Source organism: Oncorhynchus clarkii, chromosome 6 (genome assembly GCF_045791955.1).
Source record: "Oncorhynchus clarkii lewisi isolate Uvic-CL-2024 chromosome 6, UVic_Ocla_1.0, whole genome shotgun sequence".
Lineage (NCBI taxonomy): Eukaryota > Metazoa > Chordata > Actinopteri > Salmoniformes > Salmonidae > Oncorhynchus > Oncorhynchus clarkii.
The window spans coordinates 74963759-74986268 of record NC_092152.1 but is presented as its reverse complement, the minus strand read 5'-3'; the positions used below and the strand labels follow the sequence as shown (position 1 = coordinate 74986268).

Sequence of the window (22510 nt, the reverse complement as noted above, 5' to 3'; positions counted from 1 at the left end):
TCTGAAGGGAGGGCGGGGGAGGACCTTATCCATTGCGGAAGTTAGAATAACAATGATCCAGGGTTTTACCAGCCCTGGTTGCACAATCGATATGCTGATAGAATTTAGGGAGTGTTGTTTTCAGATTGGCCTTGTAAAAATCCCCAGGTACAATGAATGCAGCCTCAGGATATGTGGTTTCCAGTTTACATAGAGTCAAATGAAGTTCGTTCAGGGCCAACGATGTGTCTCCCCATATGTGGCTGTGATTATAATCAAAGATAATTATCTTGGTAGATAATGTGGTCGACATTTGATTGTGAGGAATTCAGTCAGGTGAACCAGAGGACTTGAGTACCTGTATGTTGTTATGATCACACCACGTCTCGTTAATCATAAGGCATACCCCCTGCCCTTCTTCTTACCAGAAAGATGCTTGTTTCTGTCGGTGCGATGCGTGAAGAATACAGCTGGCTGTACTGACTCCGATAGCGTGTCTCGAGTTAGACATGTTTCCCTGAAGCAAAAAATCGTTAGTCTCTTATGTCTCTCTGGAATGCTACCCTTGCTCAGATTTCATCTACCTTGTTGTCAAGAGACTGGACATTGGTGAGTAGTATGCTCGTGAGCAAAGTGCAATGTGCCCGTCTCTGGAGCCTGACCAGAAGACCGCTTCGTCTCCCTCTTTTACGACGTCGTTGTTTTGGTTCGCTGGCTGGGATCCGATCCATTGCCCTGAGTGGTGGGCAAAACAGTGTATCCGCTTCGGAAAAGTAGTATTCCTCGTCGTAATGATGGTGAGTTTACGTTGCTCCTATTTCCAATAGTTCCTCCCGACCGTATGTAATAAAACATAAGATTACCTGGGGTACCAATGTAAGAAATAACACGTAAAAAAACTGAATACTGCATAGTTAACTAGGAACGCGACGCGAGGCGGCCATCTCTTTTGGCGCCGGAAGTCATTAAATCAGAGGGATATGCAATGCAAGAATATGTTAGCTACATGAAGTAGCGTAAGAGAGAACACGCAATGTAGCCAAAGCTTTTAGGGTCCCCTAGGAAACACATATCAACACTTTAGTTCCTACTCTGTCACAATAACTCCTCCCTGGCATTTTAATTTGTTGTCATATCAAACAAAACTGTATTCAAAGTTCCCACTATTTTATTCTAACTATAGAATTAGAATAGTCATTATATTCCCATGATTCCAACAGTTTTGCTCTAATTCACAAGTCAAATCGCATTTGGTTAAAAAGAAGTCCTAGATTATTTGCCCATATCGTGCAGGCCTACGTGGCAGTGTGGGAATTATCTTAATTGAGCAGTGGTGTAAAGTACTTAAGTAGTACTTAAAAGTATTTTTACTTAAGTAGTTTTGGTTTGGTATCTGTACTTATTTTTTTTTATTTTTGACTACTTTTACTTTTACTTCACTACATTCCTAAAGAAAATACTGTACTTTTTACTCTAAACATGTTCGCTGACAGCTAAAAGTACTCGTTTCATTTTGAATGCTTAGCAGGACAGTAAAATGGTCCAATTCACGCACTTGTCAAGTGAACATCCCTGGTCATCTATTGCCTCTGATCTGGAGGACTCACTAAACACAAATGCTTTGTTTGTAAATTATGTGTGGAGTGTGCCCCTTGCTATCCATAAAGAAAAAAGAAAATGGTGGCATCTGGTTTGCTTAATTTAAGCTTTATGAAATTATTCACTTTTACTTTTGATATTTAAGTACATTTTATCAGTAACATTTACTTTTGATACTTGAGTATATTTAAAACCAAATACTTTTAGACTTTTACTCAAGTAGTATTTTACTGGGTGACTTTCGCTTTTACTTACATTTTCTATTAACGTATCTTTACTTTTACTCAAGTATGACAGTTGTGTACTTTTTCCACCACTGCAATTGAGTGCAGGAAATGCAGAAATGATAAAAGTGCTGAAATTTGTTTTGGTTGAAGTTGAATTGAACAGTATAAAACAATCAGAATGGAGAAAGACCTCATTGAAATCACATAGAATGTGTGTTGCCACCCTAGGCTCACTCACTACTCATAAAGCAACTTTTATTATTAAAAAACAAAAAATACTGTTTTTAAAAAAAAATATTTTGGCCAAATCGTTTCCAGCCCTACTTCCTCCCCCTCTCTCAAATCAACGATTTCACAGTAAAGTAAACTGAAGAAGTGTCACTAATTTCACAGTTTAGTAATCCTGTTGTTTTGCTATAGTCCAGTACGCTCTTGACAGTCACCAGTATGTAATGGCCTCGTTAGGTTAAGATAAAGCAAGTGCGTCTTGCTAAGGATGGGTTAGCTCACAACATCACGAAAACCATGTGCACGCTTCAATGGGGCAGAAGGCCTTGTGTTGTTGTGATTCTGGATGGCCAGATTAGAGGTCGATCGATTTTATGATTTTTCAACGCCGATACCAATTATTGGAAGACCAAAAAAAAGCCGATACCGATTAATCTGCCCAAATTTTTTTTTTCATTTTATTTATTTGTAATAATGACAATTACAACAATACTGAATGAACACTTATTTTAACTTAATATAATACATCAGTAAAATTATTTTAGCCTCAAATAAATAATGAAATGTTCAATTTGGATTTTCATTTTGGCTAAAAAAAAAATACCCATTTGAAACTGCCTATTTCTCAGGCCCAGAAACTAGAATATGCAAATAATTGTCAGATTAGGATAGAAAACACTCTAAGGTTTCCAAAACTGTCCAAATATTGTCTGTGAGTAAAACAGAACTGATATTGCAGGCGAAAACCTGAGGAAAATCAAACCAGGAAGTGCTGTTTTTCCTGAAAGCTCTCTGTTCCATTGGATGCCTTGCCTCCATTTAAAGGGATATCAACCTGATTCCTTTTCATATGGCTTCCTGAAGGTGTCAACAGTCTTTAGACATAGTTTCAGGCTTTTATTTTGAAAAATGAGCAAGAAAGATAACATTGCGTCAGTGGATAGCTGGGTGTTCGCAGAGTTTTGCTTGCGCAACAGAGTGGGGCAGCCATTGTCTCTCCCTCTCCTATTGACAAAGCGACAGTCCCGGTTGATATATTATCGATTATATATTTTTAAAACAACCTGAGGATTGATTATAAAAAAAACGTTTGACATGTTTCTGTGGACATTACGGATACTATTTGGAATTTTCGTCTGCAATGTCGTGACTGCTCGAGCCTGTGGATTTCTGAACATAACGCGCCAAACAAATGGAGGTATTTTGGATATAAAAATAATATTTTTGGAATAAAAGGAACTTTTATTGTGTAACTGGGAGTCTCGTGAGTGCAAACATCCGAAGATCATCAAAGGTAAGCGATTTAATCTATTGCTTTTCTGACTTTCGTGACCAATCTACTTGGCTGCTAGGTGTTTGTAATATTTTGTCTATTGAGAGAGGTGTTCTTACATAAACGCTTGTTATGCTTTCGCCGAAAAGCTGTATTGAAATCTGACACGCCAGGTGGATTAACAACAAGCTAAGCTTTGTTTTGCTATTTTGCACTTGTGATTTCATGAAAATTAAATATTTTTAGTAATTTAATTTGAATTTGGCGGCTGCAATTCAGCGGGTGTTGATGAAAATGATCCCGCTAACGGGATGGGTGAGTCAAGAAGTTAAATAATGCAAAAACAAAGTGTTGGAGAAGAAAGTAAAAGTGCAATATGTGCCATGTAAGAAAGCTAACGTTTAAGTTCCTTGCTCAGAACATGAGAACATATGAAAGCTGGTGGTTCCTTTTAACATGAGTCTTCAAAATTCCCAGATAAGAAGTTTTAGGTTGTAGTTATTATAGGAATTATAGGACTATTTCTCTCTATACCATTTGTATTTCATATACCTTTGACTATTGGATGTTCTTATAGGCACTTTAGTATTGCCAGTGTAACAGTATAGCTTCCGTCCCTCTCCTCGCTCCTACCTGGGCTCGAACCAGGAACACATCGACAACAGCCACCCTCGAAGCAACGTTACCCATGCAGAGCAAGGGGAACAACCACTCCAAGTCTCAGAGCGAGTGACGTTTGAAACGCTATTAGCGCTATTGGCTAACTAGCTAGCCATTTCACATCGGTTACACCAGCCTAATCTCGGGAGTTGATAGGCTTGAAGTCATAAACAGCGCAATGCTTGAAGCACAGGGAAGAGCTGCTGTCAAACGCACGAAAGTGCTGTTTGAATGAATGCTTATGAGCCTGCTGGTGCCTACCACCGCTCAGTCAGACTGCTCTATCAAATCATAGACTTAGTTATGACATAATAACACACAGAAATACGAGTCTTAGGCCATTAATATGGTCGAATCCGGGAAACTATCATCTCGAAAACAAGACGTTTATTCTTTCAGTGAAATACGGAACCGTTCCGTATTTTATCTAACGGGTGGCATCCATAAGTCTAAATATTCCTGTTACATTGCACAACCTTCAATGTTATGTCATAATTACATAAAATTCTGGCAAATTAGGCGGCCCAAACTGTTGCCTATACACGGACTCTGCGTGCAATGAACGCAAGAGAAGTGACACAATTTCACCTGGTTAATATTGCCTGCTAACCTGGATTTCTTTTAGCAAAATATGCAGGTTTAAAAATATATACTTCTGTGTATTGATTTTAAGAAAGGCATTGATGTTTATGGTTAGGTACACATTGGAGCAACGACAGTCCTTTTTCGCGAATACGCACCGCATCGATTGTATGCAACTAGGGCACGCTAGATAAACTAGTAATATCATCAACCAAATGTAGTTAACTAGTGACTACGATTGATTGATTGTTTTTTTATAAGATAAGTTTAATGCTAGCTAGTAACTTACCTTGGCTTACTGCATTTGCGTAACAGGCAGGCAATGTAATCAGGTGATTAGAGCGTTGGACGAGTTAACTCTAAGGTTGCAAGATTGACTCCCCGAGCTGACAAGGTAAAAATCTCCCCGAGCTGACCCCCGAGCTGACAAGGCAGTTAACCCACCGTTCCTAGGCCATCATTGAAAATAAGAATGTGTTCTTAATTGGCTTGCCTAGTTAAATAAAGATTAAATAAGGGGGGGAATAGATAGCTAGCAACAATGAAAAGAAACTGCCATGTGGGGAATCGTTGATGACTCGTTTCAGCTAGTTTCATCTTGTTCTTGATACCATGTCTTGTTTAGACTGATTTTATGTCGCTGCTAAAATTAGCTAGCTAGCTAGCTAGCTAACTCACATCAGTAACAATGTATTTGAGAGACAACACGTGCTCTTTGTGCAAATTTATTTATGTTTTCAATAAACATTGGAAATGAAATGTAGTTACGTGTTGTCAACAATCTAAGCCAGCCCTGTCTGTTTTGCCCCATAGTTGCGCACGCGTTGGTTTTGTTGCTAAACAACCAACATGTCTATAGGAGAGAATATAGTATGGACTACTGTTTGATGATAGGAGATGAAACTGCTGGATTTCTCTATTTCAGTCTTGCCCGTGTGTGGGAGAACATTCTGTTGTGTCCATATTTCATGGACTGGTTAATATTAGAGCGGTCTTGTTGCCGTTTCATGTTTTCCTCAGCTGCTCATTGCGTAGCAGAGTAGAGCATTTGCTCCATTGCCACTCATAGGAAGTGATGTCACATCCACCGCCCACGCTGCCAACTATACTCCCAGTAGGGGCGCGTTGCCAGGCAACACCAAAGTGTCATTGTGGATAGGATTATGGAAGTGTAATATCATCCGGAGGAGTAAAGTCCCTACAACAACACAACATGTTCAAGGAGACCATGCAAGCTCTAGTATTGACAGACAGTGGGAGAAACGTTCAGTCTCCTACAGACCTGTGTGTGTGTGTGTGTGTGTGTGTGTGTGTGTGTGTGTGTGTGTGTGTGTGTGTGTGTGTGTGTGTGTGTGTGTGTGTGTGTGCACATAAATGCATGGTTATTTGTATAGATAACTGTGTGTGCTGTGTGGTTGTGTGTATGTTTCGTGCCTTCTCTCTAGCACCCTCTCTCTCCCTTTGTCTCCATCTAAACCATCACAGCCAATATCAGTCCTGATTTAGTGGGAAATGTCCAGAGGGGATAGTGTATCCTAGACCTAGCATAGTGTGTGTCCTATCCTAGACCTAGCCTGACGTGTGGCCGAGAACCAGTGTGAGGCCGAGGCCAGCTTAGTGTGACTGAGACAGGCTAGGCTGTGGTAATGGCTGTAAGCACTAGGCAGGATGAATGCCTTCCTGGCTGGTTGAATGACTGGCTGGAGGACTGACTGGCTGGCTGGTTTTCCTGGTTCCACTATACTGTATTGGAGCATAGGCCCAGAAGGAGTCTTCTATCGCTTAACTAGAGACAGGCTAGCACTGTCACAGCACATACAGTACCCTCTGTAATTATTAGGACAGTGAAGCATTTCTTCTTTGGCTCTATACTCCAGTTTGGATTTGAAATCGAACAATGACAACGAGGTTGAAGTGCAGACTATCAGCTTTAATTTGAGGGTATTTTCATCCATATCAGGTGGAACGTTTAGAAATTACAGCACTTTTTGTACATAGTCCCCCCATTTTAGGGGACCAAAAGTATTGAGACAAATTCACTTATGTGTATTAAAGTGAGAAAGTTAGACGCACGAATATCATACCCCCAACATAAGAACCTCTCACCATTATAATAACGGGAGGTTAGCATTTTTCTGTAACTTTCCCACTCGTCATTATTCACGATTCATTCAGGATTATCCATAATCATGGTAGCAGCCACATTAATTTAGAAGTATTTAGAAACATATTCTATTCTTAATTACAATTAAAGTGACTCCAAAATGACACAATACCTTATTTACCATGAATTTCTAATGGGCACAAAATAATCAGAAACACAACCAAAACAAACACCAAATGCATCCAACAAGTGTCTAGAGTCACAAGCTTGATGTAGTTATTGCGTGCTATGAATAGGGGACCAAATACTTAACTTTAATACACATATGTTAATTTTTACCAATACTTTAAGTCCCCTAAAATGGGGGGACTATGTACAAAAATGCTGTCATTTCTGGGGCCTCCCGGGTGGTCTGCAGTGCTAGCTGTGCCACCAGAGACTCTGGGTTTGAGCCCAGGCTCTGTCGCAGCCGGCCGCGACCGGGAGGTCCATGGGGCGACGCACAATTGGCCTAGCGTCGTCCGGGTTAGGGAGGGTTTGGTCGGGAGGGATATCCCTGTCTCATCGCGCACTAGCGACTCCTGTGGCAGGGCGTGCGCAGTGCGCGCTAACCAGGTCGCCAGGTGCACAGTGTTTCCTCCGACACATTGGTGTGGCTGGCTTCCGGGTTGGATGCGCGCTGTGTTAAGAAGCAGTGCGGCTTGGTTGGGTTGTGTTTCGGAGGACGCATGGCTTTCGACCTTCGTCTCTCCTGAGCCCGTACGGGAGTTGTAGCGATGAGACAAGATAGTAACTACTAACAACTGGATACCACGAAATTGGGGAGAAAAGGGGGTAAACATTTTTTTTTGCTGTAATTTCTAAACTGTTTGCCTGATATGGATGAAAATACCCTTAAATTAAAGCTGACAGTCTGCACTTTCACCTCATAGGCATTGTTTGATTACAAATCCAAACTGTTGCAGTATAGAACCAACATTTTAAAAAAAATCTTCCCTGTCCCAATAATTACGGAGGGCACTGTAGTTAGCTCTGTGTGCGTGTGTATGTGTGAGTACCTCTTTCAGAGTAGTTGGTGTTGTGTGAGAAGGAATCGACTTACTGCGTGTCTGCTCGTGTGAGCGTTGCCGTGTTTTGGAGCGAATAAGATAGAGCTAGAGAGCTTCTGTTTCTGTCACTGTGTGAGGGAGTACAGGGAGGGGAGAGGGGTGGAGGAAGACAAGGTGAGAGATAATGTGTATGAGCACACACAGAGAGAAAACCTCAGGCTATGTATGGTATTTAGAGCACTTTACACAACTTGATCTGATGGAGGATTCCTCTGTCTCCCTCTCCAGATACGAGAGAACACATGGCCCTCGCTTCATATTCATTGCCAAACCCACTGGCTCCAGGTCATCTATAAGTCTTTGCTAGGTAAAGCCCCGCCTTATCTCAGCTCACTGGTCACCATAGCAGCACGCGCTCCAGCAGGTATATTTCACTGCCTTTCCTTCCAGTTCTCTGTTGCCAATGACTGGAACAAATTGCAAAAATCCCGCTAACTTTAAGCATCAGCTGTCAGAGCAGCATTCTTATTTTCAATGACAGCCTAGGTAACAGTGGCAGTAAAGTGCCTGTTCAGGGGCAGAACGACAGAACGACAGATTTTGTACCTTGTCAGCTCGGGGGTTTGAACTTGCAACCTTCCGGTTACTAGTCCAACGCTCTAACCACTAGGCTACCCTGCTGCCCCGCTAAATTGTAATTACTTTGCCACTATGGCCTATTTATTGCCTTACCTCCCTAATCTTACCTCGTTTGCACACACTGTATATAGACATTTCTATTGTGTTATTGACTGTACGTTTGTTTATTCTATGTGTAACTCTGTGTTGTTGTTTGTGTCACACTGCTTTGCTTCATCTTGGCCAGGTCGCAGTTGTAAATGAGAACGTTTTCTCAACTAGCCTACCTGGTTAAATAAAGGTTAAATAAATAAATAAAACATATACAGTACGTATACGGTATGTCGGTATGTCTCGGCTGAGGACTTTTAATGAGAGTGGCACGTATAGCTTGCTGTTGTTGTTGGCCAATCAGAAGTCATCAAAGCGGCAATAGGCTACAGCCATAGAGCCTCTGTGTTAGGAGATATTTAATCAATGGAAGATGGAATTATGGAATTAAAAATGAAAGGAGAATGATAGGCTACAACGACCAAGCGCCAACAGGTAAGCTGCCACTTTATATTTTGAATGGAGTTGTTGTTGTTTAACAGTGCAAGATGAGAAAGCACATGCATTCTCATTTAGCCTAGCAGTTTGATGCAGTCAAGACAGGTTATTTATCATCCAAAATGATTATGTAGCCTATCTATGGCAGCTATTAGTCTACTATAGCGCGAGTCTGCTTGGTTGGTTGCTGTCTCTTCCTCCCACCTCCCTGTTCCTGTGTCACTCGCTCACACTCTCAGTAGCCTACACACACAGCACAGCCCCTGCCCAAGCTTCACCTCTCTTTACATCCTCTCCCTCGCGCTTTATCAGCGCCAGTAAAGTAGCTTAAAAATATACTTTTCTGCCGCTTCCTTCACTTGGATCGAATAGGACCATGGCTGGGTCTGACCGGGTCTATATGGAACGTGTCTAGTTGTCCTCAGGTCCCTTTGGAAGGGGTCTCTATATAAAAAAAATATTTATGCATATCGGGTCCGGATGGGAAAGCCCCAGGTCCATTTCGAATGGGTCAATGTTTTTGGACCCGTGAAGGACTCTATTTCACAGTTCAATTAGATGGATGTGCCACTGTGTTTTCCTTTTTTATAGTTAAGTAACGAAGTTCGGGCGAGGGAAGAGACAGGAGTATTAGCATAGACTTATATCCCTAGGACCATGCCTCAGGACTACCTGGCATGATGACTCCTTGCTGTCCCCAGTCCACCTGGCCGTGCTGCTACTCCAGTTTCAACGGTTCTGCCTGCGGCTATGGAACCCTGACCCGTTCACCTGCTGTTTTCAACTCTCTAGAGACAGCAGGAGCAGTAGAGATACTCTCAATGATCGGCTATGAAAAGCCAACTGACATTTACTCCTGACCTGTTGCACCCTCGACAACTACTGTGATTATTATTATTTGACCATGCTGGTCATTTATGAACATTTGAACATGTTGGCCATGTTCTGTTATAATCTCCACCCGGCACAGCCAGAAGAGGACTGGCCATCCCTCATAGCCTGGTTCCTCGCTAGGTTTCTTCCTAGGTTTTGGCCTTTCTAGGGAGTTTTTCCTAGCCACCGTGCTTCTACACCTGCATTGCTTGCTGTTTGGGGTTTTAGGCTGGGTTTCTGTACAGCACTGAGATATCAGCTGATGTAAGAAGGGCTATATATTTCAATCAACACACAATACCTCATAATGACAAAGCAAAAACACGTTTTTGAAAATGTATGAAAAAATATATATCACCTTTACTCAGTACTTTACTCAGTACTTTGTTGAAGCACCTTTGGTAGCAGCTACAGCCTTGAGTCCTCCTGGGTATGACGCTACAAACTTAGCACACCTATATTTGGGGAGTTTCTCCCATTCCTCTCTGCAGATCCTCTCAAGCTCTGCCAAGTTGGATGGGGAGCGTCGCTGGACAGCTATTTTCATGTCTATCCAGAGATGTTCGATCGGGTTCAAGTCCGGGCTCTGGCTGGGCCACTCAAGGACATTCAGAGACTTGTCCCAAAGCCACTCCTGTGTTGTCTTGGCTGTGTGCTTAGGGTTGTTGTCCTGTTGGAAGGTGAACCTTCGTCCCAGTCTGAGGTCCTGAACGCTCTGGAGCAGATTTTCATCAAGGATCTCTATGTACTTTGCTCCATTCATCTTTGCATCAATATTGATTGGTCTCACAGTCCCTGCTGCTGGAAAACATCCCCACAGCATGATGCTGCCATCACCAAGCTTCACTGTAGGGATGGTGCCAGGTTTCCTCCAGACGTGACGCTTGGCATTCAGGCCAAAGAGTTCAATCTTGGTTTCATCAGACCAGAGAATCTTGTTTCTCATGGCCTGAGTTTTTAGGTGCCTTTTGGCAAACTCCAAGCGTTCTGCCATGTGCCTTTTACTGAGGCATGGGTTTTGTCTGGCCACTCTACTATAAAGGCCTGATTGGTGGAGTGCTGTAGAGCTGGCTGTCCTTCTGGAAGGTTCTCCCATCTCCACAGAGGAACTCTAGAGCTTTGTCGGTGACCATCGGGTTCTTGGTCACCTCCCTGACCAAGGCCCTTATTCCTCGATTGTTTAGTTTGTCCGGGCGGCGAGCTTTAGGAAGAGTCTTCGTGGTTCCAAACGTCTTCCATTTAAGAATGATGGAGGCCACTGTGTTCTTGCGGACCTTCAATGCTGTAGAAATGTTTTGGTACCCTTCCCCAGATCTGTGCCTCGACACAATCCTGTCTCTAAGCTTTATGGACAATTCCTTCGACCTCATGGCTTGATTTTTGCTCTGACATGCACTGTCAACTGTGGGACCTTATATAGACGTGTGTGCCTTTCCAAAGCATGTCCAATCAATTGAATTGACCACAGTTGGACTCCAATCAAGTTATAGAAACATCTCAAGGGTGATCAATGGAAACAGGATGCACCTGAGCTCAATTACGAGTCTCATAGTAAAGGGTCTGAATACTTATGAATAGAAGGTATTGCTGTACATTTAAAAAAAAAAAATTGTATGAAGGTCAATGAGTGTCGAATTTAGTTAACTAAAAATGTAATGGCTTATTTACTTTCTCTTATTGTAAATAATAATTTGTTTTTAACTGACTTGCCTAGTTCAATCAAAGTTAAATAAACATGTATTAGATGTGGCTTATTTGATCTGATATAAGTTTGGTAATGCTTAGGTTCTTACCAGTTTAATGATATTAGTAGGACATGTGACATCTCAGCATCTTTGAGGAAAAACACTTTATCTGAGTTTTGTCTGTTGTTCACACACGTATCTGTCCTCTCATTGGCTAGAATGGTCCCACCTGATCTTGCCTCCTCCCGACTGCCTTCCATTTTTGAAGACATTTATTTTCATTGTTAGATCGACCACTTGAGTATCTGGTCAATATAATGGATAATCTATTGCAAGACAGAGAGCTAGAGACGGAGAAGGGAGGAGGCTCAGTCACTATATCTCTCTGTTTTGATCCAATAAAGAGCTTGACAAATGGAGCTGTGGAAGTCCAGTCTTACTGTTACGGCTCTCGTTTGTGGAATGAGCAGCGTGGTAGGCGTACGTCGTTATTTTTATTGATGACACCAAAAGCAAAATAACAATGACAAAAACGAAAGCGCACAGTTCTGTCAGGCAAAATAAACTATACAGAAAACAAGATCCCACAAAACCCAAAAGGAAAATGACAACTTATATATGATCCCCAATCAGAGACAACGATAGACAGCTGCCTCATATTGGGAACCATACTCAGCCAAAAACACAAAGAAATAGAAAACAAATTTTCCCACCCTGACCTAACCAAACATAGAGAATAATAAGGATCTCTAAGGTCAGGGCGTGACACTTACATGTTGATAAGAACACAGCAGGCTGGGGCGGACAGACAGATAGGCAGGCAGGCGGACACAAGAGAGAGAGTATATTTGTGTCTCTCTCTCAAACTGTACATAGCAGAGATCGGTGTATCTTCCGGCGCCGACAGAGATGGCCGCCTCGCTTCGCGTTCCTAGGAAACTATTCAGTTTTTTGTTTTTTTACGTGTTATTTCTTACATTAGTACCCCAGGTCATCTTAGGTTTCATTACATACAGTCGAGAAGAACTACTGAATATAAGATCAGCGTCAACTCACCATCAGTACGACCAAGAATATGTTTTTCGCGACGCGGACCCTGTGTTCTGCCTTACAAACAGGACAACGGAGTGGATCCTATGCAGCGACCCAAAAAAACGACTCCGAAAGAGAGGGAAACGAGGCGGTCTTCTGGTCAGACTCCGGAGACGGGCACACCGTGCACCACTCCCTAGCATTCTTCTTGCCAATGTCCAGTCTCTTGACAACAAGGTTGATGAAATCCGAGCAAGGGTAGCATTCCAGAGGGACATCAGAGACTGTAACGTCCTTTGCTTCACTGAAACATGGCTCACTGGAGAGACTCTATCCGAAGCGGTGCAGCCAACGGGTTTCTCCACGCATCGCGCTGACAGAAACAAACATCTTTCTGGTAAGAAGAGGGGCGGGGGCGTATGCCTCATGGCCAACGTGACATGGTGTGATGAAAGAAACATACAGGAACTCAAATCCTTCTGTTCACCTGATTTAGAATTCCTCACAATCAAATGTAGACCGCATTATCTACCAAGAGAATTCTCTTCGATTATAATCACAGCCGTATATATCCCCCCCAAGCAGACACATCGATGGCTCTGAACAAACTTTATTTAACTCTCTGCAAACTTGAAACGATTTATCCGGAGGCTGCATTCATTGTAGCTGGGGATTTTAACAAGGCTAATCTGAAAACAAGACTCCCTAAATTTTATCAGCATATCGATTGCGCAACCAGGGGTGGAAAGACCTTGGATCATTGTTACTCTAACTTCCGCGACGCATATAAGTCCCTGCCCCGCCCCCCTTTCGGAAAAGCTGACCACGACTCCATTTTGTTGATCCCTGCCTACAGACAGAAAATAAAACAAGAGGCTCCCACGCTGAGGTCTGTCCAACGCTGGTCCGACCAAGCTGACTCCACACTCCAAGACTGCTTCCATCACGTGGACTGGGAGATGTTTCGTATTGCGTCAGATAACAACATTGACGAATACGCTGATTCGGTGTGCGAGTTCATTAGAACGTGCGTTGAAGATGTCGTTCCCATAGCAACGATTAAAACATTCCCTAACCAGAAACCGTGGATTGATGGCAGCATTCGTGTGAAACTGAAAGCGCAAACCACTGCTTTTAATCAGGGCAAGGTGTCTGGTAACATGACCGAATACAAACAGTGCAGCTATTCCCTCCGCAAGGCTATCAAACAAGCTAAGCGCCAGTACAGAGACAAAGTAGAATCTCAATTCAACGGCTCAGACACAAGAGGCATGTGGCAGGGTCTACAGTCAATCACGGACTACAGGAAGAAATCCAGCCCAGTCACGGACCAGGATGTCTTGCTCCCAGGCAGACTAAATAACTTTTTTGCCCGCTTTGAGGACAATACAGTGCCACTGACACGGCCTGCAACGAAAACATGCGGTCTCTCCTTCACTGCAGCCGAGGTGAGTAAGACATTTAAACATGTTAACCCTTGCAAGGCTGCAGGCCCAGACGGCATCCCCAGCCGCGCCCTCAGAGCATGCGCAGACCAACTGGCCGGTGTGTTTACGGACATATTCAATCAATCCCTATACCAGTCTGCTGTTCCCACATGCTTCAAGAGGGCCACCATTGTTCCTGTTCCCAAGAAAGCTAAGGTAACTGAGCTAAACGACTACCGCCCCGTAGCACTCACATCCGTCATCATGAAGTGCTTTGAGAGACTAGTCAAGGACCATATCACCTCCACCCTACCTGACACCCTAGACCCACTCCAATTTGCTTACCGCCCAAATAGGTCCACAGACGATGCAATCTCAACCACACTGCACACTGCCCTAACCCATCTGGACAAGAGGAATACCTATGTGAGAATGCTGTTCATCGACTACAGCTCGGCATTCAACACCATAGTACCCTCCAAGCTCGTCATCAAGCTCGAGACCCTGGGTCTCGACCCCGCCCTGTGCAACTGGGTACTGGACTTCCTGACGGGCCGCCCCCAGGTGGTGAGGGTAGGCAACAACATCTCCTCCCCGCTGATCCTCAACTCTGGGGCCCCACAAGGGTGCGTTCTGAGCCCTCTCCTGTACTCCCTGTTCACCCACGACTGCGTGGCCACGCACGCCTCCAACTCAATCATCAAGTTTGTGGACGACACAACAGTGGTAGGCTTGATTACCAACAACGACGAGACGGCCTACAGGGAGGAGGTGAGGGCCCTCGGAGTGTGGTGTCAGGAAAATAACCTCACACTCAACGTCAACAAAACTAAGGAGATGATTGTGGACTTCAGGAAACAGCAGAGGGAACACCCCCCTATCCACATCGATGGAACAGTAGTGGAGAGGGTAGCAAGTTTTAAGTTCCTCGGCATACACATCACAGACAAACTGAATTGGTCCACTCACACAGACAGCATCGTGAAGAAGGCGCAGCAGCGCCTCTTCAACCTCAGGAGGCTGAAGAAATTCGGCTTGTCACCAAAAGCACTCACAAACTTCTACAGATGCACAATCGAGAGCATCCTGGCGGGCTGTATCACCGCCTGGTATGGCAACTGCACCGCCCTCAACCGTAAGGCTCTCCAGAGGGTAGTGAGGTCTGCACAACGCATCACCGGGGGCAAACTACCTGCCCTCCAGGACACCTACACCACCCGATGTCACAGGAAGGCCATAAAGATCATCAAGGACATCAACCACCCGAGCCACTGCCTGTTCACCCCGCTATCATCCAGAAGGCGAGGTCAGTACAGGTGCATCAAAGCTGGGACCGAGAGACTGAAAAACAGCTTCTATCTCAAGGCCATCAGACTGTTAAACAGCCACCACTAACACTGAGTGGCTGCTGCCAACACACTGACACTGACTCAACTCCAGCCACTATAATAATGGGAATTGATGGGAAATGATGTAAATATATCACTAGCCACTTTAAACAATGCTACCTTATATAATGTTACTTACCCTACATTATTCATCTCATATGCATACGTATATACTGTACTCTATATCATCGACTGTATCCTTATGTAATACATGTATCACTAGCCACTTTAAACTATGCCACTTTGTTTACATACTCATCTCATTTGTACATACTGTACTCGATACCATCTACTGTATCTTGCCTATGCTGCTCTGTACCATCACTCATTCATATATCCTTATGTACATATTCTTTATCCCCTTACACTGTGTACAAGACAGTAGTTTTGGAATTGTTAGTTAGATTACTTGTTATTACTGCATTGTCGGAACTAGAAGCACAAGCATTTCGCTACACTCGCATTAACATCTGCTAACCATGTGTATGTGACAAATAAAATTTGATTTGATTTGTATCAGTCTACTGGTTCACATCTTCCCTGTCTGCAGACACTCTGACACACACGCACCAGCACACACACACACTACATATTTTCTCCCTGAAAAATATCTCTGCATTCTGCACGTGATGAGATATTGAGTCACCACAGTCATGGACATATTAGAAGCTGATTCTCACTAGAGGTCGACCGATTATGATTTTTCAACGCCAATACCGATACCGATTATTGGAGGACAAAAAAAGCAGATTCCGATTAATCGGACGAATTTAAAAATAAAAGAACGAAAGAAAATAGAAAGAAAAGTATTTATATATATGTATTTATATATATATATATATATATTAGTGCCTTGCGAAAGTATTCAGCCCCCTTGAACTTTGCGACCTTTTGCCACATTTCAGGCTTCAAACATAAAGATATAAAACTGTATTTTTTTGTGAAGAATCAACAACAAGTGGGACACAATCATGAAGTGGAACGACATTTATTGGATATTTCAAACTTTTTTAACAAATCAAAAACTGAAAAATTGGGCGTGCAAAATTATTCAGCCCCTTTACTTTCAGTGCAGCAAACTCTCTCCAGAAGTTCAGTGAGGATCTCTGAATGATCCAATGTTGACCTAAATGACTAATGATGATAAATACAATCCACCTGTGTGTAATCAAGTCTCCGTATAAATGCACCTGCACTGTGATAGTCTCAGAGGTCCGTTAAAAGCGCAGAGAGCATCATGAAGAACAAGGAACACACCAGGCAGGTCCGAGATACTGTTGTGAAGAAGTTTAAAGCCGGATTTGGATTCAAAAAGATTTCCCAAGCTTTAAACATCCCAAGGAGCACTGTGTAAGCGATAATATTGAAATGGAAGGAGTATCAGACCACTGCAAATCTACCCAGACCTGGCCGTCCCTCTAAACTTTCAGCTCATACAAGGAGAAGACTGATCAGAGATGCAGCCAAGAGGCCCATGATCACTCTGGATGAACTGCAGAGATCTACAGCTGAGGTGGGAGACTCTGTCCATAGGACAACAATCAGTCGTATATTGCACAAATCTGGCCTTTATGGAAGAGTGGCAAAAAGAAAGCCATTTCTTAAAGATATCCATAAAAAGTGTTGTTTAAAGTTTGCCACAAGCCACCTGGGAGACACACCAAACATGTGGAAGAAGGTGCTCTGGTCAGATGAAACCAAAATTGAACATTTTGGCAACAATGCAAAACGTAATGTTTGGCGTAAAAGCAACACAGCTGAACACACCATCCCCACTGTCAAACATGGTGGTGGCAGCATCATGGTTTGGGCCTGCTTTTCTTCAGCAGGGACAGGGAAGATGGTTAAAATTGATGGGAAGATGGATGGAGCCAAATACAGGACCATTCTGGAAGAAAACCTGATGGAGTCTGCAAAAGACCTGAGACTGGGACGGAGATTTGTCTTCCAACAAGACAATGATCCAAAACATAAAGCAAAATCTACAATGGAATGGTTCAAAAATAAACATATCCAGGTGTTAGAATGGCCAAGTCAAAGTCCAGACCTGAATCCAATCGAGAATCTGTGGAAAGAACTGAAAACTGCTGTTCACAAATGCTCTCCATCCAGCCTCACTGAGCTCGAGCTGTTTTGCAAGGAGGAATGGGAAAAAATTTCAGTCTCTCGATGTGCAAAACTGATAGAGACATACCCCAAGTGACTTACAGCTGTAATCACAGCAAAAGGTGACGCTACAAAGTATTAACTTAAGGGGGCTGAATAATTTTGCACGCCCAATTTTTCAGTTTTTGATTTGTTAAAAAACTTTTGAAATATCCAATAAATGTCGTTCCACTTCATGATTGTGTCCCACTTGTTGTTGATTCTTCACAAAAAAATACAGTTTTATATCTTTATGTTTGAAGCCTGAAATGTGGCAAAAGGTCGCAAAGTTCAAGGGGGCCGAATACTTTCGCAAGGCACTGTATATATATATATATATATGTACACACGTTTTTGTAATAATGACAATTGCAACAATACTGAATGAACAATGAACACTTTTATTTTAACTTAATATAATACATATTATGAGCTTTTGGATGGGTGTTCTTAAGGTGATTCCACAGGTTGGTGGTATTTTTTGATTTAGCCGTTGCTGACCCCATGCTTACATCTTCATCACAAATTAAACACCTTGTTTCCCTGGTGCCAATTCCATGTAATAGTCCCACGCTGGTGCTCTGCTTTTCTCTGCCATCTGTAAAACACACAGCTCTGAAGTGACAATGATACTGAAGAGTCTGCTTAGGAGACAAATACTCTCAACTGTTTGAATAAAAATAGAGTTTAAGTTACCTGTGATGAATGCTGAAAACAAAAACTGTAATTTCTATATGCAGGAAATCCTATTTTAATAATGGACATGGTAAGAATTGACTACCAAAGTGCAAGTCATAATTCCCATGACACCTTCTAGCAAAATCTGAAAAGCGGTTCCTTCATTAATTTATTCCATAGGATATTTTTAGATTAACTTAAAATAAGGTCTGTGTTTCGTGTAGGCTTACACCACCGTAACAATGTTATAACGGTGTAGATATCCATAGGACAAGGTAACTGATCAATATTGGCTAAATATAAGCGAAGATCATTTTTTTTGTAGAGTGGATTTATGAAAATATGTTGACACACGTTACCTTATCCTAGTGAGATTTACACGGGTATCAAAATGCCGAGGCGGTTTAAGCCTGTACGAAACACAGACCTTATTTGAAGTAGATCTAGACATTCTGTATGGAAGACATGAACGGTAAAATAACGAAGGAACCCCTTTCAAGTTCAGCCGCAAGTTATTACAGGAATTATAACGCGTCAACTATTTCTCTCTAAACCATATACCTTTGACTATTACGAGCATGCTGCTGCCTACCACCCCTCAGTCAGACTGCTCTATCAAATCATAGACTTAACTATAATAAACACACAGAAATACGAGCCTTTATTCCATTCTGTATTTTATCTAACGGGTGGCATCCATGAGTCTAAATATGCCTGTTACATTGCACAACCTTCAATGTTATGTCATAATTATGTAAAATTCTGGCAAATTAGTTCACAAAGAGCCAGGCAGCCCAAGCTGTTGCATATACCCTGACTCTGTGCGCAATGAACGCAAGAGGTGACACAATTTCACCTGGTTAATATTGCCTGCTAACCTGGATTTCTTTTAGCTAAATATGCAGGTTTAAAAATATATACTTGTGTATTGATTTTAAGAAAGGCATTGATGTTTATGGTTAAGTACACATTGGAGCAATGACAGTTGTTGATTGATTGTTTTTTATAAGATAAGTTTAATGCTAGCTAGTAACTTAGCTTGGCTTACTGTATTCGCTTAACAGGCAGGCTCCTCGTGGAATGCAATGTAATCAGGTAGTTAGAGAGTTGAACTAGTTAACTGTAAGGTTGCAAGATTAGATCCCCCGAGCTGACAAGGTAAAAATCTGTCCCTGAACGAGGCAGAACGTTCCTAGGCCGTCATTGAAAATAAGAATGTGTTCTTAACTGACTTGCCTAGTTACATAAAGGTGTAAAAAAAAAAATAGGCAAAATCGGCGCCCAAAAATACCGATTTCCGATTGTTATGAAAACTTGAAATCGGCCCAAATTAATCAGCCATTCCGATTAATCGGTCAACCTCTATTTCTCACACAATAACCAAGAGGGACATGATTATATTAATGGAGATTTGTTAAATGTGATAATCCCTTTTGAGGCCATTAGGTCATGCTAAAGTATTTCAAATATGTGTTAATACTGTAGCTAACTGCATGGTTACTTCCCATGAAAATGTATGTATTGATGTACTATAATTTAAATGTAGTGCAGCCTACTTGATTCAGTCACTATTTGTCTCTAGGTTATGAAAGTGCATTTAATAAGGCATTAAGCAACCATGGAAACAATGAAATCATTTTAAGTAAAATAAACAGAGCTGGACTGGTAATAACAGTGAAACAAAATAACTATTCTTACTAAATGATGCCTTTAAAAGATGCAGTTAGGAACACGGCATATACTGCACCACACCACACCACACGGCAGTGCACACACTCCTGAGGTCATTTATTTAGCACAGCAAGGACAATCTTTATATTATCGTTCATCAATTATTCAGAGACAGTTTCCATGAAACATAGCAGAGGGAAAGAGGAGAACATAGAGTCCAGTTTTCCTATTTTGTCTCTCGTTTAATAGACGTTGATCCTTAATGTTTGTCCTGTTATCTTTATTTCAGGAAAATCGTCATTAAATTTGGAGGGATGAAGAAGAAGAGGGAGACAGAGTCTTCAGAGGAGGGGTCTGATGAAGAACGTCCGCCTCGAAGATCCTTTAAAGACGATGATTCGGTGAGTCCCTCCCCCAGTCTCCAAGCTGCAGCACGCAAAAGCCTTATGACGGTGTTATTGTGATTATTAAAGGCATGGAGTCCCTCCCCGTGTCTCCAAGGCTACAGTATGCAGGCTCTTTATGGCTGCAGAACTCTATACCTTGAGGACAGTCCTTATCCATAGACACTGGTGTTGAGTGAGGGGGACGATCTGCTCTGTTCCAGTTGACGGAGTATTCAGTGAGTGGGGATGAAAGACTACTCTCCCCCTGACTGTGTCATAGTATGGAGCGACTGGGGATTTACCCCCCCCCGCCCATGTGTATGTATAATTATCCTCATTATCCCCCCCACCCAGTCTTAATTAGAGCTGTTTGAAGATGTCATTTAGAATGATCCTCCAGTCCTGTCTATTGCACTATAAGTGGTAAGAGATAGTAGACAGACAGCTCTGAGAACAGCTACAGCATCATCACCACAGGAGACCCCTCAGCCTGGGAGGTAACCTGACAGGCAGGGAAGGAGGGACCACTCAGCCTGGGAGGCAGCCTGACAGGCAGGGAAGGAGGGACCACTCAGCCTGGGAGGTAACCTGACAGGCAGGGAAGGAGGGACCACTCAGCCTGGGAGGTAACCTGACAGGCAGGGAAGGAGGGACCACTCAGCCTGGGAGGCAGCCTGACAGGCAGGGAAGGAGGGACCACTCAGCCTGGGAGGTAACCTGACAGGCAGGGAAGGAGGGACCACTCAGCCTGGGAGGCAGCCTGACAGGCAGGGAAGGAGGGACCACTCAGCCTGGGAGGCAGCCTGACAGGCAGGGAAGGAGGGACCACTCAGCCTGGGAGGTAACCTGACAGGCAGGGAAGGAGGGACCACTCAGCCTGGGAGGCAGCCTGACAGGCAGGGAAGGAGGGACCACTCAGCCTGGGAGGCAGCCTGACAGGCAGGGAAGGAGGGACCACTCAGCCTGGGAGGTAACCTGACAGGCAGGGAAGGAGGGACCACTCAGCCTGGGAGGTAACCTGACAGGCAGGGAAGGAGGGACCACTCAGCCTGGGAGGCAGCCTGACAGGCAGGGAAGGAGGGACCACTCAGCCTGGGAGGTAACCTGACAGGCAGGGAAGGAGGGACCACTCAGCCTGGGAGGCAGCCTGACAGGCAGGGAAGGAGGGACCACTCAGCCTGGGAGGTAACCTGACAGGCAGGGAAGGAGGGACCACTCAGCCTGGGAGGCAGCCTGACAGGCAGGGAAGGAGGGACCACTCAGACTGGCAGGCCTGAGTCTTTTATGGTCAGCCTGGGTTATTCTCATCCACAGACACGTTATTAGTTTCAACTGAATGGTATTTAGTATCTCATTAAACTGTGGCTGTCATTAGCAGGGTCTCTCTGATGTGTTTTCCTAATGATAAGCACTAGGAATTCTTGAATGTCACACATATTGCTGCGGAGTGCATACAACACACAGACACATGCACACACACTATTGAGAATAGACAGGACTGCCTTCGATGGCTGCCTACATACAGTGCCTTGCGAAAGTATTCGGCCCCCTTGAACTTTGCGACCTTTTGCCACATTTCAGGCTTCAAACATAAAGATATAAAACTGTATTTTTTGTGAAGAATCAACAACAAGTGGGACACAATCATGAAGTGGAACAACATTAATTGGATATTTAAAACTTTTTTAACAAATCAAAAACTGAAAAATTGGGCGTGCAAAATTATTCAGCCCCCTTAAGTTAATACTTTGTAGCGCCACCTTTTTCTGCGATTACAGCTGTAAGTCGCTTGGGGTATGTCTATCAGTTTTGCACATCGAGAGACTGAATTTTTTTCCCATTCCTCCTTGCAAAACAGCTCGAGCTCAGTGAGGTTGGATGGAGAGCATTTGTGAACAGCAGTTTTCAGTTCTTTCCACAGATTCTCGATTGGATTCAGGTCTGGACTTTGACTTGGCCATTCTAACACCTGGATATGTTTATTTTTGAACCATTCCATTGTAGATTTTGCTTTATGTTTTGGATCATTGTCTTGTTGGAAGACAAATCTCCGTCCCAGTCTCAGGTCTTTTGCAGACTCCATCAGGTTTTCTTCCAGAATGGTCCTGTATTTGGCTCCATCCATCTTCCCATCAATTTCAACCATCTTCCCTGTCCCTGCTGAAGAAAAGCAGGCCCAAACCATGATGCTTCCACCACCATGTTTGACAGTGGGGATGGTGTGTTCAGCTGTGTTGCTTTTACGCCAAACATAACGTTTTGCATTGTTGCCAAAAAGTTTAATTTTGGTTTCATCTGACCAGAGCACCTTCTTCCACATGTTTGGTGTGTCTCCCAGGTGGCTTGTGGCAAACTTT

General features: G+C 43.2%; 1 protein-coding gene across 10 annotated transcripts in view; it reads left to right on the top strand.

Annotated features, from left to right (window-relative positions):
* Positions 1 to 22510, top strand: part of LOC139411607 (chromodomain-helicase-DNA-binding protein 9-like) — a 142007-nt gene that overhangs the window by 66488 nt on the left and 53009 nt on the right. For all 10 annotated transcript variants that reach the window (XM_071158180.1, XM_071158181.1, XM_071158183.1 and 7 more), the window contains one exon: positions 20057 to 20168. In XM_071158180.1, the coding sequence (XP_071014281.1) occupies positions 20057 to 20168 (112 nt within the window). The remainder of the gene's footprint in view (positions 1 to 20056; positions 20169 to 22510) is intronic.